Below are 17926 nucleotides of genomic sequence, written 5' to 3'. Positions count from 1 at the left end.
TTATGCCACACCGTAACATTTAAGTTTTCCTTATGTGTGATATCCTTCCAAATGTGAATTAATCAAGTCTGGGAGTCTGATTTGTGTCACGAGGAGAGTAGATTTGTCTGTCAACAGACCGCTGTCTTCTCTCCAGCCACTGAAACGGCCTCTACAGTTACATATGAAACCGCTAGAACAAGAATTTGTTACTCCGCATGCGCACTTTTTGTCATGTCCTGTAGCGCCGCCCCAATAGTTCACTCGTGTTCCATCTCCGTGACACCCACCAAGCATTACCACCTTCAAGGAACCCTACACCAGCGGTACACTCAAACTTGAGAAACTGTTCACAATTTTGTGATCTACGAGTTAGTGCTGCCAGTTGAGCAATGCTAACTCCAGGGTATCTTTACATCTTCACTGTAACATCCTGGCGGGCCACAACCACCAGATTTGTAATCGACATAGGTCTACTCTCACTGTCGTGACTGACGACCGTTACGCAAACTCCACCTTTATTCCTCATGTCACAGTACACACTAAAGGGTGTCACGCCTCCTTCGCCATCAGGGTCAATCGTATAGGTACCCGAAGATGTTCCTTTATTTTGTTTTTTAATTTCACTACAAGAAGATGGTTTTCCAACTTCAAGCACGCTGCTTGTTTCGATGGAGCGATGAAAATTTCTCGCAATGCAAGTGTAGGATCCAGCATCAGTCGGGGAGACATTTTTAAGAAGAAGGGAGCCATTTGAATAAACTACGTGACCTGAAGGCAGACCTTGGCCTGTCCGCTGCCCCACAACCTCTCTTGCTCCTTGTGCTTCGCAAATCAGTAACACATTTTCTGAGGTTATGGCTAAACGTTTAAGGGGAGGGAGTAATGCAAACTTGAGTTGTTCAAACACAGTGACTTGTGTATGGGTGGAGTCCTCGTTAAGAACGTTCTTTGCAGAACATATGTAGTCTCCACCGTCTGTTTTAGCCACATTGATTATTTCCAGCCTGCCATTAAGAACTCTTGATCTTTCCTTCGACATGTGACCGACTGCTTTTCGCCACGTGATGATTGGTGTCGGCTTTCCAGTAGCTTGGCAGACCAGACTCACTTTGTGTCCTTCTTCAACAATAACAGATGAGGGTTTCTGAATGATCAATGCGCTAACTGAATTTAGTATAATTTCAGAGCTGAGCAAAGAGTTTCCAGCAATCTGATTGGTCGAGCGGTTCCTTATATGACGCTATATAAACCGCTCCACGTGGTTTATATAAAATGTTAAAATAAAAAGTTAATAAATGTTACTAAAATGTTATGATTTTAGAAATTTCTCAGTTGTTCAACTCTGAAATTATACTAAAACAATTATTCGCCTCAGGTTCGGTGAATCTTGTCGAATAATCCCCTCGACTTCGTCTCGGGGATTATTCGACGATATTCACCTCGCCTTCGCCGAATAATTGTTAAATAAAGCCAAGCGGTAGAAAAGGTGAGTAAACTTTCTGAGTGTCATCTCGAAGTATTGACTTAAGTCATAATTTTTTTAAGACTTACAGGACATGACAAAGAGACAGAATCGCACTTCGACAGTTTAAATTCCGACCATACCTGATCTATTGGTAGAAATAAATTAATTTTCTTGGTTTCTGTGTGGTATATACTAAAACACGTATTCACCTCAGTGTCAGTGAAAGTGGTGGATATTTACCTCCGCTTCGGTTAAATAATTGTTAAATATTCCTGAGGGCAGCGCCTTTGACTGATGTCTAGTTGATTTGGATCTTAACACATACCCTTCGTGATAAGTTTAAATATAAAAAACCTCAACAGGAGATTAAAAATGAATCATTTTTAACTTATTTTTGAAAGTATTTTCTATTTCAATCGACCACAACGATCAGCACAATGTTGAATTACCTCAGGCCTTGAAGATTATTCAAAGCTTGGACAATGATAAGCTAATTGTCTCTTGGGCAACCAGTAAACGCCATTCTATGTTTTGATAACCACGAGGTACTTTCTACTACAACGAATTTCTCACAGGAAATTTGTAAAAGGCGGGACTTAAGCTTGGCAATCAAAAGCTTTTGTGGCATAACTTGAATGGTGGTACCAGGAAATGACCAGTTTGGTTTCTCATTTTAAAGAACAAAATAGATGATTTGTTTTGAGAAACTTATGAACGTCATCACTGAAAAAAATGGCAATAGACTGTTTTCAGGTCCATAGAGCCACAACAGTGCATTTTCGACCATGTACATAATTTAACCTTTTAAAGTTACTATTTAAGTTAATTTAAGATAAGGGGCCGATTTTGAGTCTCCATGGTCAACCATGCAGTCTACCCAAAGTATCTGGCCGATAAGCCAGACCGAATCGATAACAGCCATGCAGAACTTTTATAAAAAGCAAAAAAACCAGGTCGTTTCATAAAAGCAGGCGCCATTTATGGCAAATTAAAACAGTAAAGAGACATAACATTGTTCCTGAAAATGTTAAGAATTCAGAACCATACATTTGTGTGGTAAAAAAGACCAACTTTTAGAATGAAATTTTTAAATGCGTAAAACTCGCGAGTGCAGAGATAAAACAGTGCTGCTAGCTTTGTTAATTATCATGGTGTGCTACAACATTCTATAAAGAAAATGGAAGAAAAGAAGTTAGACTAGTACAAATTTAATCTAATAAATTTTAACACATCCTTGTAACGTAGCGGTTGTCAGTTGAAAATTTGAACAATAGCATAACTCTCCATAACATCCATTTGTGTTGGTCTGTGAACACCTTACACAGCTCAATTCTCCTCTACTGTTCTTCCAGATCTCTGACTAAAATTTTCGCCTTTATTATGACCCTACACTTCTGAAATTTTACAAGCAAAGGGATGACAGATCTTGAATTAAGACCTGGTAAAATTAAATTAAAATTTCGTGGTTTAAAAACCGTTAAAGAGACTCCTGTCTTAAACATACTGGTTAATTCTACAGGTTTGCCAGACCATGGTGGATTTAGATTTCATTACCGTCAATTACTGGCATGTATTCTACGAAAACGTACACATTTTTCCTCAATACCTTATTGTGCTCTTTCACTCTCTCTGAGGTTTGAGAATCGCACAAGACACACTAACAGCTGACAAAAAAACTGAAAATGTAGCGATAGACGTTTCTTTCATCATTAGTCGTTATCTTTCTTTGTTCTTCGCTCGTCATGATACGAGAAAAACATCTTTCTTGACTTCATTAGCGTGGACAAATTTATCATAGCTGTGAATATGTACCAAAATATTTGTAGACGTATGGTTGAAGCGAAACTTCCAATGTTTGCATATATCATCTACCTTTAACAGGAGACTGAACGTCAAAATATAAAGATACAACCGATAGCGTCAGCTTTTTTAGTTACCCCGCACTTTGTGAAAGACCTGCAGTGGCGAAAATCCGCCGCTACATACGCATGCCCTGGACAATCAAAAAACAAAAGAAGCAATACATCCAACATCAAGAGAGTTTATTGCATTGTTCTATTTAAATGTTAACTTTGTTCGTGGTATTTTGGAGCGTTTCGTTCAAAAAGCTTGATAAATTGAAGGTAATTTATTTCCTCCTTTTTTCAGTTAAGTAGTATAAGGCAATTTTGCTTTTGATTCAATGGTTCTTTTCGTTGGAGCTTTAGATCTTTTCTCCCTTGAATTCTGCTGTTTCCGAATTGACTACAATATTTCAATTGTGGACCAATAATACAGAAAAGTACAGTTACCTATTAGTTACTAGTTTGTGGAATTTAACTTCATTTTACACTTTTTTACTTGTTTTGCTTTAACAAAAGAACAGCGTTCTCAGCGATTGCAATTTAACATTTAGGTGACTATTAAATATTAAAATCATGAGTCTTCCATTGATGTGACAATTGCATCAGAATACTAATGATGAAAGCGACAGTATAAAAACTCTTAGTCTATCAGAATACAAACCTCAACAAACATTCTCATATCTATTTGATACGGCTCAGTCCTTGATTCTTTTGGTCCGTATTTCTTTGGGGAGAATTCTAAGCAAGATCTCTTTCTCTTGTAAGCCTTTCCCACGTATACAAAATGGATAACCTGTTCCTTTGTACAACACTCATGTTATATAAATTTGTAAAAATTGTCTGCATACGTTTTTCCATGGAAAAGCTTGGATAACTCGAAAATATATTCACCATTGCTAAAACGGAGACAAAAGAATAGTCATGTAAGAAAACCTGCAAAGTGTTTGGAAACCAGGAAAATGCTTTGTTAGTTATGAAAAGAACGCGTACGTTACAAATTTATCGACTGACCGGCCGTAAGAGTTTTAGCATCTCAATCTGACGTGGAAAAGGAATGGGAAAACTAAATACAAATGTTCGAAAGTATCAACAAACCCGGTTTGTGTATCAAAAGCTAGGAATACCATTTATTTTGTTTTACAATGCAATCAACGTAATTAATTTGCGTTTAAAATGAAATCTTCGCGGTAACTTTAATTTCGATGAGATATTCAACAAATTTGTAATTAAATAATGGTACATGTTTCACACTTGTTACCTATATTGTTAATCGATTTAATTGCAAATCATTTTGAAGAGGGAAGATTAACCTCGTTTGCTTCAATTTTGAATGATTCGTTGATAAGATTTTACCCATTTTCCCAGTAGGTCTTTATTATCTTTTTCAACATGCAGAAACTGGAAAGCATTTTAAACGCTTTCCTTTAGACACTTTTCATTACAGAGACTCTGGAAATGATGATTTTTCTCCGGATCTTACATCGGTAGGTGAGTCTGCGTTTCCTAAAGTACATAATGGTGTAAAATTGATAGTTTTGCAAATGAAAGATAGTCAAATTAGTTTTAAATCCGAAGGAAATTTTCCGTATTTAGAGACTCCAGTCGAAAATTGCCACCTTTCCTAGCTGCAGAGGAACAACTACTGAAAAAACCATAATGTTTCTTATTAAAACCAAAAAGTTTAATTTTTTCTAAAAGCTACATTTAACGGTATAGCTATGGTGGTATCCTTTCTCTGATATCTTGTGTCCTATGAGGAAACTCTTATAAATTTTTTGTTTGTCCAAATACAAACCTTCCCGTTGAATTATGTGAGAAATTCGAATAAATTGTTACAGGATGCAACACTAGAAAATAAATTTTAAATGCAATCTTTTTTGACTGATACATCACTTTTTTTTTCTTTCTCTCTCGGCTTTTTTGGCTTTGATGTTCTTACTACATTGAACGACGAGTTTTTGAATTGAATCAAATTTAATTTTGATTCATTTGTCATTTGTTATTAGTCATCTTAAACAGCGCTGGTAATACACAAGAAGCGAAACAAATTTAGTACGATTCCGGCTAATAAAGGAGTGAAAAGCTTGCTCTTACACAAAACGTTTAAGCAGTATGCAATAAAAGTACAATAAAGTGACTCTAACCTAGAATGATTTATCTTTTTGTATTAGTAATGTGCTGTTGGGGATAAAAGCCAGTCATCAGTTTTGAACGAAAAACTACGTTGACTGCTTTTAATAGCTTTGTATATGGCCTCAGCAACCCATGCACAGAAGACTTCAGTTTCCGAAGTATGATATTTCCAGTCAATCTTACCATCATATCCCTGTTGAAATAAAAAAGGAAATGGGGGCGGAGGACGTAGGAGAAATTGTTGTATTTTTATATTCAAATACGATGGATCTTTAGCCTTTTTTTTTCTAATTTTCTATTTTGGTAATTGAGAATGGATGTGCGATACATCGATGGTTCTATAGTAAAATCAACCATGTTTTCGGTGCACTAACCGTAAGACAGATCATTTGTTCTCCTCACTGAAGTACAGGGAAACTCATTGATCACAAAAGGATGAAAAATTCTAGCTCTAACACAAAATGTACTCGCAAGGGCTTCTCTTTCTTTTCTCGAATTTCAGTGAGGAGAGGAATTGCATTGAATCAGCAAGGCTAATCTCTTGAATGCACAAGGCACACGATCATAGGCGTGCGCGTTGTGAATAATTAGCCAAAGAAATCCAGCGAAACTGAAAGACATCCTCGCAATGGGGTTATCAAGACAGCCCGTGGAGGACTCATGGAAATCTACGATGTTCAATATTTATGTTTGGGATTACTATCAGAGATGCCATCCCTGGGCGAAGAATCGCTATGTTAATGGCTGTTGATAAAACAGTGTCGGAGTAAGATAAACAGATCTTTCAATGTTTTCTTGTTTTGTTTTCTTTATTTATTTATTTATTTATTTATTTATTTATTTTTCGACAAATCCCTCACTAATATCAGGGTCTAAGATTTGTGGAGACTGTTTTAAAACTACTTTTACTTTAGTTTATATTTTTGACAGTTTTTGAGAGGATCGAAAAGGTTACCAGATCTCCCTTAGTTCACGATGTCTCAAAACGTTAGCTCTACAGGACGTCAAACGGACCTGGACATTTTAAGCAGTGATGGATTACGAGGAGTTTCTATTAACTTAATGGTCCTATTCTATTGCCAGGCACTTTTTTACAGTATAAACAGACGCTTCGCTATCGTAGACCAAAGTGTACATGTATTTTGAATGAATTTTTTTCTTGGCGAGACAAATGTTTGCATACCACGTGTAGCGCGGATTACAGATCCCAACCACTCATTAGGCAAATGTTGACCATTAGTGAAAGAAACGGCTAGGCGTAATGACGAAGAATATATATTATTATATTGAAAAGCACGTGTTTCTTAAAAGATTACAATTGTTAAGCCCCAAGTTGACAAAATTAGGAAATTACGACGGCAAAGAAGCGCCCTTTATTCCATAAAGGCGCCGGTTAATGTGTGTGTTGTTTCATAAACATGTACTATGCACTAGCGATAAATAGATAAAAATACGTTCGTTGTTTTTCACGCCGTAAAAAGTGGTACTGGATTAAGCTTGTGGATTAAAGGATATCAATGTTAATAATTTCAGCAGATGTTTACTTTCCCAAATTCTACCATGGAACAAATGAATGACTCATATTTTTAAGTAGAAAACGTGAAATGTAACAACAACTTTTACATTTGTATGAAGAGTTTTGTTTATATTTTTGTATCGCGTTTTGGTACATTTAAAGAAATGAGTTATATAATCCTGGCATATTGAGTTGAGATGGTTGCAATAAATTTTTTCCCAATGAAGTCTAATCTGAGTTGAAGAACTGAATTCTGTAGTTTTAATTTCCCTATCTGAGTATTATTGAAGATCATCTGTACCTCTATCAGTACTTTGCGGCTAAAAGCTTTAGGGCGTCTTTTATCCCAAGGGAGTAATTACCACTACTTAGCAAACGACAAATGTTATCCGTGAAGATGAATAGAAAAAATATTGACTTTGAGTGGGCGCATGCACATTTGAAAGCTATCGGCTCTATGTACCATAAGATGTAAGGTTTTTATCTTGAAGACAAGATCATGATAGCCTGGTATGTGACAGGTATTTCAACCAGTTTAAAGCACCGTGATAACACCATCTCCATCACAAATCACATGGTTTTCTAATAACTGAATGCTGTTATTTAATTAGGTCTTGACTTGAACAGAACAAATTAAAATCACGGACTGAAGCCTAGTGCCATAACATCTGCCGAACTGGCATCTGTGGATTGATAAGAATACTGGTTCATTAACGTGAATGATGATCAGATTTTACCATTAAAGAGGCCCTTCACTCAGTAACTGGTACCTTGGCTGGTGTGACCAAGCACAGGAAACTTACCAGTCATCTTTACCATCCAAAACCTGGAAGCTTAGGTACGGACCGTTTTGAGTAGCGGAAGGTGTCGGAAGTAAAGAGTTTCTTTCCTCAGCGTTTATATAATTATCACAAATCTTTTTGTGTACTGTTTTCTGCAATTCAAAGTTGAAATACAGGCTTTCAAGCGGATAGCTTGATGTCAAAGCGCACCAGAAATACTTGCAATATACTTTGGCCTCTCATGTATGTCTTCGCTCAAGTTTCATGATTACTGGCAATGTCTTACGATAGCCGATCTCTTTTCACTTCTCTTCCAATATGCTTACCTTGGCGTCTTTCAGTTTACTAAATCCTTCTTCACTGAAAATTTGTTGAAGCACATATTAAAACGAGAAAAACTAGCAAAGCGGCGAGCTGTATAAGTATTGAAAACAAAACAGAAAAAAATATGGAATACAAATCTGTAGTTGCTTGGAAATGGTAAATTCTCATAAGCCGTACAGAATAAAGCGAGACAGAAAAAAAAAAACCCACAAAACTGAGCTCTTCCATGATCAGTTAATCAGAACTCGTTCTTCAAACCTTTTGGAGGTCAGATTTCCACGCCTCTTCATATCACAAAGAAACATGAATTATAACCACCAGCTAGTCTCGTTATCTGCCGTAACGCGGCCCGGCTTTTGTTCCAAGACCCGAATGCATATCTACATCTCCTACGAAGTCAAATTTAAACCTCGGCCGGATATGCACCCTCAGTTGCAGTAATAAATGTTTCTATGAACTCTGCATGCCACTAATTTCCCTTCTATTAAAGAATAAGTACTCGGTTATGCACCCTTTCAATATACGACAGTAGACGAGATGTTTGCAATACTCTTCAATAACAGGCGGATACAAATTAAGAAAATTAATAAAATCGAATCTGCTTCAGTCCTACTCTGAAAGTTGAGTAACACTGAATTCTGTTGAAGTAGGATTTAAGAGATACGGACTGATGGAAGCTGGCTTTTTATTGTCAAAAATTCTTCTTTCTCTAAAATGATCTACAAGTATAACATGTCACAAATCTGACAAATTTTGCACAACATCAATCAATTATTTACCAAGACATTTTTAAAAAAATGCAAAAAACAATCACAAATATTCCACGTGTAGATAATGAAATTTCCTTTATACAGACAGTGTTAGGGAACTAGACAGAAAAAAAAAACCTCGTTTGCATTTACGGAACAATACTTAATTCCAGATACCCGTGAGAACCTTCCATGAACGATGAATTTTCCATTCAGGTTTAACTCTTCATATTGAAAATGTTTACTTACAAAAAAAAGAACGACCGATTGTGGCCATATTGGGAAACGTACATGTAGACAACGCATACGCAACTGCACTTAGCACCAATGGATACCATACCATATATCACAATAGGCGAAAGTAAAAAAATGATAAAGAGAACTTCTTATTATAGACAAACGAAGACAACTAAACTTTGTTTAATTTCCTTGCATCAACTGCAAGGTTAAGAGTACTACTGACAATGGCAGTCAATGTTTGGCAAAGAATTTAAAACTATTTTTTCCGAGTTTTTTGTTTGCAGTTTGCGTCTATTCTTTACTACGTATCTCTGTTCATTTGCATTTTGTCTGCTCGACTCCAAGTATGAAGTTAACTACAGCGTCAGGGAATAGGTAATGTAGTTTGTTGGGGGAAGTGTAACTTTTTGTATAGACTAACTTGAAACCGTCGAAGCATCTTTTAGGATTCATCAACGCAAAATGAGTTGCTGAAAAAGTTACTCAGTTGATACATCGGTTTCACTAGTACCGCTGCAAGCAGATTAATATGCAACATGCAATAACGTCCATTGTCATCACCTTGCCTCTTATGAAATATTACCGTTTAGACGTAAATGACTAATACAATGATGACTGCGTTCTAAATGAGCTTTCACCGTTGGATAATATTTGGACATTATAATATGTCTTAGATCGACTTGCAGGGTTTTCCAATTATTTAGACTCTTACATCATAACACAATGATTTTGTTTGTTTTTTTTTTTTTTTTTACTCAAACAAGTTTAAAATATGAATGAGCTTTGTGTATCGCTAAAATGGAAAATGCTTCGTTCTTTAAGGTGAGAGAGGCGTCACTGAACAAGTCAAGATATTCTGCTGCTTAATAATCATCTAGCGAAACAATCATTTTCAAGCGGTTCTGGAAAAGGAAAATCTCAAATTTTTACTCGAACAGACCACATTTAAAAGATATAACATTTAATTTTTCATTTTAAATCTAATGACGCTACGTAATTCTATTACTTGAAAATGGTTAAATGATGTGTATGCATACCACATCTAAGCGAAGGACAAGAGCGACTTTTATCGGATGGCAAAATTTGACACAGATAATGCCTGATTTCGAAATTCTGCGTGGTAAAAAATTGAAGGAATAAAATCCATAGCTAGTTTAACTGTTAACTTAAAAGTTCGCGCAAGCTGCGAGCAAACCTCACGGAAACTGCTCGATCAAGATACCCTAGGGCGAACTCGGGTGGTACAAAAAAATTACATTATTTGAATGATCAATTAAACGACATCATGCCATCAATTTTCAGAACTTCTAACTGTATCTTGCCACGCACGTAAAAGAACTAGTTTCGTTACGTCAATTCTTATTTATGTCGCGACCGTTCGCGATCAGGTGATGTCTCATCAATCAAAGACACTGCACATTTTCCTTTTTTAACGGCTCAAAATTCTAAGATTTACTGCGTTCAAGGAGTTATTCGTGGGTACGTTGAAGAAATATGCGCATTTTATAGGAATGCGTCATTAAAAAGGAACTCTCTATGACCGGAAATTGAAATTGAAGTTGTCCTGCAAGGCCCGCTGTGCCAGCATCTCGGCAGCATTGTTGTGCTTTCAAATCGAGCTATAAGTAACCTGGCAGTAAATATAGCTCCTTCCCTACCGCGACTTCTTCCAAACAGTGAAAACACGAACATTGTTAGAACCCAAATGTTTGAAGGAAACAGAGACGAAAATATAGAAAATAGTTTAGGGTAAGGAGATTGTTCTCAACATAACAATTTGCGTGAACGAAGAGGTTGTCTTTAAAGCGTTATATACCTTCCGTGATCTTTCAGTTCGCGGCGCTTCAGCGGGAATCCACGCTTTTGTATCAGCGTTCCAATTTGGAAAACAATTGCCCTACTTCTGGGTCAAACTGTTTTCTAACTACTTGTACTCTGAAAAGGAGAGGGATCGCTGCACCCAGGTACATGGCTCGATTCGCTTGTTTGAGGTGAACGCAAATTTCCATGTTTTAAGATTCAGAAAAATATCAACTATAGCAAAGTTCTTCATTCCACATCTTTCTTTTTGTTACTTTGTTTTAATGGTTTTTGCGATTAGCTTTAATTGAGAAAAAAAATCCTTAAGTGAAATAAAATTGTAGAACGGTCTCACAGGAATCTTCTGTTATTTAGAAAAGATTGTAAAGGCATAAAGCTAAAGTTTAGAGAGTGAAATATCATTTTTTTAAAACCAATTCGAGAATTTGAGAGGAATAAAATGTGACTAAGGGTTATGTTGTGGTTTGATATGATTCAATTTTATCATAAAAAAAGCTTTAACTTTCGCTGTGGTCACCTTCGGTGCAATGCTCCTTGCGGTGTACGAGAAGTTCAGTTGGACGGAAGAATTCTTTCAAATAGTGTTGGCACAATGTTTGGTTCAGAATAATGACACTAGGCCCTTGGGCTACAGTTCAATAAACAGAAAAGCGAGATAGTTACTGGCGAAGAGGTCGCTGGAAAAAATACTGCATTGCCACTTTTCTGCGCGGAATTTGTTTAGACCAGTTTGTCCTTTTGTTTATCAATCAGATTATTGACTCCTCACTAATGACTGCCATATGCTTGATTGATTGATTTTTTAACCATGAAATAACTTTAGAGTAGTAATGCTTAGAAGTTTGCAAAAGTTACTGGCGTAGTTTAATTTATCGCGACAGCATTCAAAGCAGTGTTTGGGAAACTTTGTCGAGTTGAAGAAGTTTCGACGGAGTTATTTACTTCGATGCGAGCCGTCGCCATCTATACAAAAAGCTGAGACACAAAACATTGCGCCAGGCTTTATGGATGGGGGACGGGTTAATTAGGAAAATTACTCTGTAGTGAGCTCAAGCATGCTGTAAATAGGCCTCCCCAATGTTGCACAACAGACGATGAAGAGAAAAGTAAACAAAAGGCAGCCTACAGTGGACAAACAATGGATTACTAACTAAATAATGAGCTCAGCGAGCTAAAAGAACACTACTGGATTCCCGCTATTATGCTATTTGTTTTAACCATTGAAGTGTGTGTCAAAACGCTCTTACGATGAATTAGCATATGAAAGCAGTTGAGTCGCGGCTCATATGTTTTCCATGCTGCGCTATTGTTTGATTCCCAAACAAATAACTCCACAGGGTTGTCAAGAAAAACTGAATTCGTTTATACTTGACCTTTTGAAACTCTCAAGACAAAACTGTTTAAGACAGTCGAATAGTCAACAAAAAGGCGAAAATGGTATCATATTTGATCGGCTTTTCCCGGTTTTTTTGGCCCATTTTATGAAGGCAGGGCAAAGTTTACCACGGCTTTGCTATGTAATCAAGGCCAAACAAAGGTTTGTAAGCTTCGTGTAAAGGTGCTAATTAAGCGAAGTAAAGCTTTACAGACTATTTCCTCCGCTAATTGCCCTAAGCAATTAAGGGACTCGCTGAAATGGGACGAAAGAGCCACAACAGTTAAATACTATTGAGTGTAACTGTGCGAGCTGATTTTCTGTGTTGACTAAACTTATTCTGTAGCCTTTGGTGTTACGCTTTTTAAAGAACAGTTTTTCCACTTAAAAGGAAACACTTCAGTTTGGAAAGGAGACCAAATAGTGGAGAATGAAACCAGGAAAATTGCTGCAACGGCATGACTATATAATTGTCTTCAGCGCGCCTCAGTAAAACATACAGGTTTTGGTATACAGTTGTTCTGTGTAGGATAATAGATAAACCCTTTCACCTGCTAAGGTATTAGCTGAGAAATATGAATTGAATAGATTATAACTTGCTGGCAAACAAATCAGATTTACATGTCCACACAATAAAACCGTGTCGTTAAATTTTAATGTGGTAATTGAATTAACAAGACACATTTCAACCATAAATATTTATCTGGTATTTGCTCACATTCACGGAGTGAGGTGTCAACGTACTGGCAAAATTTACAAATTTACACGATTTAGTTGTTGACTTAACTTGTCTCATTAATGTTTAAAACAGTGACTTTGAAATGAACTTAAACTATTTTTTTTTAAAATAGGCCAGTCTAAAACGGTACGTTTTAGACAATTAATGAGAATATTGAACAAAGTGGCTTTAGCAGTAATGCGAATTAGCGACGAATCACAGTAAATAAACTTGATTTCAGCGGGCTGTTTCTCGCAGTCCAACCGCAAATATATCATAGTTTATCGAGCGATTTTTTTTTGTTCCTCCGTTAAATTTCTATATTGTCTTTTCTCCCAAATAAAGATTTAAATCTACGTCTACTGATTTCAATGTTCATTTGCACTCTGACAAGAAAGTGGTGCGCGAAGTGGGAGAAGCGTTTTCTTTTAAGAATGGGAAGGTAGATCTTAGCGCAGGTGAGCCAAATGGTAGTTTAGGTACTGTGCTAAACGCCGACGGGAAAACAGAGTCACTATTTGTAATGAACCTATCTGTTGAAAAAGGGGAAGATGGTCTTGAACATGGCCACTGTGGTTCCATTGTGGGACCTGCATGGTTGACGGGGAAAAGGCCACTTTGAGGGAAAGGCGGCTGCAGAATGCCAAACCCGTGGCAGCGGCCTGAGAGAGTCATCTCTGATGATGAAGGAAAAAGGCATCGAACACCAGGAGATGGGTGTGGAAGAACTGGCGTTGGATGAGGGAGTGACGAGTTACAGTTCATTGTGCAGGACATTCCCATTAGATCGTGTTTTCTCATATGCGGAGACAAAGGCGCTGAGAATATAGAAGGTGGATAGGGCCAAAAACTTGAGCAGAAACCAACTTGAGAAAGGTCCAAAGGGTAACTTGGGATTGGAGAGATTCTCTGTTGCCGTTTTAGCGCTATACGGTTTCTGGACGAGGGAGGATTCCGTCGTTTAAGCTTCCCTGTCGTCCCTCCGATGACCACATCGTCTGCACTGGGATCTAACATCCAGTAATTTCCTTTGCCGGGGTCGTCGTAGTGTCGAGGAATCTTCACGAAACATTTGTTGAGGGAGAGGTTGTGTCTGATGGAGTTTTGCCAACCTTGCTTATTATTACGATAGTAAGGAAAATTCTGCGAAAAAAAAACAAAACAAAACAAAAAACAAAGAACAAAAAATGGATAATCAAGTTAGTCCGTAAGGCCAGATGTCAATTCGCAAATTAGTCATGCTATTGATTAGCTGGTTTCAAGTTTTCCTTTGCAGTAAACGTAACAAATAAACAATGTTATAAGAACCTAATTCACTTACGTTTCTTTCCGATCGCTTTTTTGATGAAACTGAAATACGACTAGGTGTTTTTTCTTTTTTTTAGCCAATTTTGAGTCTGATATGCCTCACATCTAAACTGACTAACAAGTGTCCGTTGTGTGAATAGGTAGAAATCACTAATATTACAAGTTTAAAGGGTGGAAAAGCTAAACTTATTCGTGAAGTACAGACTGCACGTTGTATACTGACCTTCATAATGAAATCGTAAATGCCACTTAGAGTAAGCCTTTTCTCCGGTGACCCGCGAATGGCCATCATTATTAGAGCGTTGTATGAAAATGGCGGCTTCTCAAACTTTTTCTCTTCTCCGTCTTTGCCTTCGCTTTTTCCTGTTTCCTCATCTGTTTTGGAGTTTTCAAACTCTTTCTCGTCTTCGCTGATCCTCTCCTGGCTAGTCAGTGCATGACCATCCTGGTTTCCCGACACTTTCTCGTCCGAAGTTGTTATCGTTTCTTGAGAGACCATCTCCTGATAATCTAGTTCAGCGTGATCTTTCATGTCCACAGTGCAGTGCAGCGTCTGTCTTATTTGAAACGAAACTGTGTACAAATGTTAACAATTCAACGAGACCTGGTTGTCACAATGTTTACACGACAGCACACGGTACGACGAGTGGCAGCTTCTTAACTGACGGCGTTAATTTGTTGTCAGTATTTTTGACCCAATGTTAACACACCACCGTAATTGATACGGTGGTGTACCATTTTTTATACGCGAGCCAATCAAAACGCCAGGTTACAAACAAAGTGCAGTGACATAAAAGAGACATCAGGGTCGATGATGCGGTCACTTATTGTGTTTAGTGTTTGTGTTAATAATCTACGTTTTATTGTTTGCTTCAAAGAGGTGCTAAATTCGCAACCAATAACTTCGCCCAAGAGTCCATTTTGGCTCCGCCTTTTTAACGAAACTACACGCGGGGGACACGATCAAACAATGTAATGAATAGCACAAGTAACCCATACTGTCTTCAAAAGAACTATAATTCGTGATTAGTAAGGAGTTAGGTCTTTGTTCTTTCCAGTTCATTTTGAATATCTTAGATCATGGTTGTTAAATGTATTTCCTGCCTCACTGCTGGTGGCGTCTGTAAAACGCTCGGTCGTGGTCCATTTTTCCTTCGGGGCATGGCTGATTTCTTCTCAGTCGAAAGTCGTGTGAGATGCCAAGCAGAACCGAAATGTCTTCTAATCTGCAGAGCTCTTCCCTAAATAAAAGGAAGATGACTTTGTGTACGAAATAATGGCCTGTAAATGGCGCAGGCAAACAAACAAACAAACATGAGTGCTTCGAATGTGGTGGTTTTGCAATAATAAAAATCAATGATAGCTTCAGTTTTAATACTTCACCAGACATTTTTTAAACGCTATGGATGAGATTAAGATTCGATATTAAGCCATCCTTATAATGAACTGCCTTTGACTAGTTTAGCTAGTTTTTTTGTTCTTTACCATTGTCCTAACGAACGAATGGGATGGTAGTAACCAAAAAGTTAATTTGATCTTTGTAACGTGGCAAGAACTGAGTTTAAATGACTAAAACTCGTAAAACTCGGTGTAGAAAATCAATACTCCTTAAAATTTGATTGTAGTTATGAAGAAATCCCTATATCGAACTTTAAGCTAAGAACATCCGGAGCCGGCTTTGTTTTCAAGACTGAAGACAAGATACATGCTACAGTCACGAATGGCGTGATGCACGCAGGAGCGACTCTTTTGTTCCAAGTAGCCATTGTTCAGTTAAATATACTAGCTCCATGTGCTTCGCGAGATGGCCACTTCTTTTGGGTTGCAAAGATTTCCAACTGGGGACTGCTGATCGCAACTACATGAAAACCCGGGGGATAAAGGTGAAGCGAGCGTGGGAAAAATTCCAAATTCACGACACCGAAATCACAGTGTATAAAGTTAATTATAGGTATGTCTCTGTTTGATACTAGAAAATTAATTCTCTGGTCCAGAGTGAAAGAGACAAACAGGGCACTCATATTCAAGAAAACAAAGGGAAAAAAAGTTCAAAATATAGTCCAGACTTGACTTTCATGTTTGTTGTTCTTTTATTGTAATTTAGTTGTTTTCTGCAACTGGGCAAAATTGTTCAACTGTTATGAAGAAAATAGCTGAAAAATCATATTTCAGAAGGAGCATGTGGTTTCCTGATTTCAAACGGATCACAATCTTCGCAAGAAATCTAGGAAATCCTTTGTTTTCCTCATAATTTCTTATTCAACTTGTCAAAATTAAATGCTGGTGACCAGTAATGCTTATAAAAAAAATTACAGAGACCCAGTGCAGAAAGAATTAAAAGATCTATTCTTGTGGGAATTAATAGATGGAATAACGTATGTATAGAAAACACATTGTAAACTTTATGGTAAATTTACGACTTTACTTTAGGTCGGATTAAGAGATCAGACGCCACCATAACTAAACTACTTAAAGCTCTTCATAAAGTTTTAAAAAGGTCCAGCATTTAACCGTTTTTAGTGAATTTATAGGACAAAAATGTCTTCACATAACGCTGAGGTAATTTATCCTTAAAAAAAATTTAAATCTTATATCAAAATGGGCCAGCAATGAGCTGTTGAACGACAAACTCGCCCGAGCAAGTTCGGCGACAACGCCCTTGGCACCCAAACATTTTCATCCATGTTGTCAAAACACGGAACTTGACAAACTGACGGGATCTTATGCTCAATAAAAGGTGAAATAAAGAAACACCGCAAATGACAAAAGCAGCAGACCCCCACATAACACAGCTTGGTGTTACAGCAAAGAAAAGTTTACCACTATGGTACGCAGTAGGAGCCGCGGAAGGGAACACACGGTGCTGTGATCAACAGCTGTTGATGATCCTTTGCAATACTCAATCTTTGATAAAATATCTACTTTGGTCACGAACAATATTATTTGGCCATTACTCAGCGATTAAAGAACCAAATTGTGGCAGAACAAGCTCAATTGAGTTGCACTAGGTAGAAACTAAACGATAATCGACTTTTAAATTGCAAGAACCAATATTAAACAGTCCCATCTGTCTTCGCGCGATTGCGAGTCCTGGGCTCCTCTGTCAGCGTGAGTAAATACCCCTATGAATACGTGTTGTTTGAAATACTCTACGGGCGAATTCATAGTGACGTCAATGTTTACATTTTGTTCTTAAACATGCCATTTTGGTTTTGAAAACGTTCCGTTAGACGCGAATTTTACTGATTCCTAAGTCTGGGGAACATACTAGCGTAGGCTATCAGAAAAAGTTTAAACTCTTTCCAAGCAATATTCTTGAGATTTTCGCCATCAAAAACTGCATTTCTGGTAGAACTTCAGTAATGAACCTACAATGCACTCCTTGAACATGAACTAATATTTAAAGTATCATGTCTTTGAAGGTATGCGGCGCTATTTTGAGCTCATCATTTTAAGCAAAGTCTGCTACACTATTTTAGCATTCAGAATACTTCAGGTTATATTTTAGCCAAGGAATGATAAAATGGCAAAACAACTATTGTAAACAGCTGATTACGAGATTTGACGAGATAAATTCGAGTTAAACTCTTATAAACGATTCTTAAGATTTACTCATCTAGAGTTACCAGAAGCCACCAAATCATTCTGGCTGTTAACACTTGCTCTGAA

At 37.3% G+C, this 17926-nt stretch overlaps 1 protein-coding gene, 1 long non-coding RNA gene and 1 pseudogene across 2 annotated transcripts in view; 1 reads left to right on the top strand and 2 right to left on the bottom strand.

The window, feature by feature from the left end:
* On the bottom strand, nucleotides 1–1540 carry LOC148728032 (neurexin-4-like; annotated as a pseudogene).
* An 11328-nt stretch (nucleotides 1541–12868) lies between these two features.
* LOC111337102 (forkhead box protein G1) lies at nucleotides 12869–14940 on the bottom strand. Its single transcript, XM_022943334.2, has 2 exons — nucleotides 14481–14940; nucleotides 12869–14092 (listed from the first exon to the last, which is right to left on the bottom strand). Exons 1-2 carry the CDS (start codon nucleotides 14787–14789, stop codon nucleotides 13325–13327), a joined length of 1077 nt encoding a protein of 358 aa, XP_022799069.1. The 5' UTR covers nucleotides 14790–14940; the 3' UTR covers nucleotides 12869–13324.
* Nucleotides 14941–16699: 1759 nt separating this feature from the next.
* Nucleotides 16700–17926, top strand: part of LOC148728031 (uncharacterized) — a 2612-nt gene continuing 1385 nt past the window's right edge. Inside the window, exon 1 of the long non-coding RNA XR_016002464.1 lies at nucleotides 16700–17679. This is a non-coding gene — a long non-coding RNA (uncharacterized LOC148728031). The remainder of the gene's footprint in view (nucleotides 17680–17926) is intronic.

This window comes from Stylophora pistillata, chromosome 6, assembly GCF_964205215.1.
Source record: "Stylophora pistillata chromosome 6, jaStyPist1.2, whole genome shotgun sequence".
In the NCBI taxonomy this organism is placed as follows: Eukaryota; Metazoa; Cnidaria; class Anthozoa; order Scleractinia; family Pocilloporidae; genus Stylophora; species Stylophora pistillata.
This window is presented reverse-complemented; position numbering and strand designations above follow the sequence as displayed.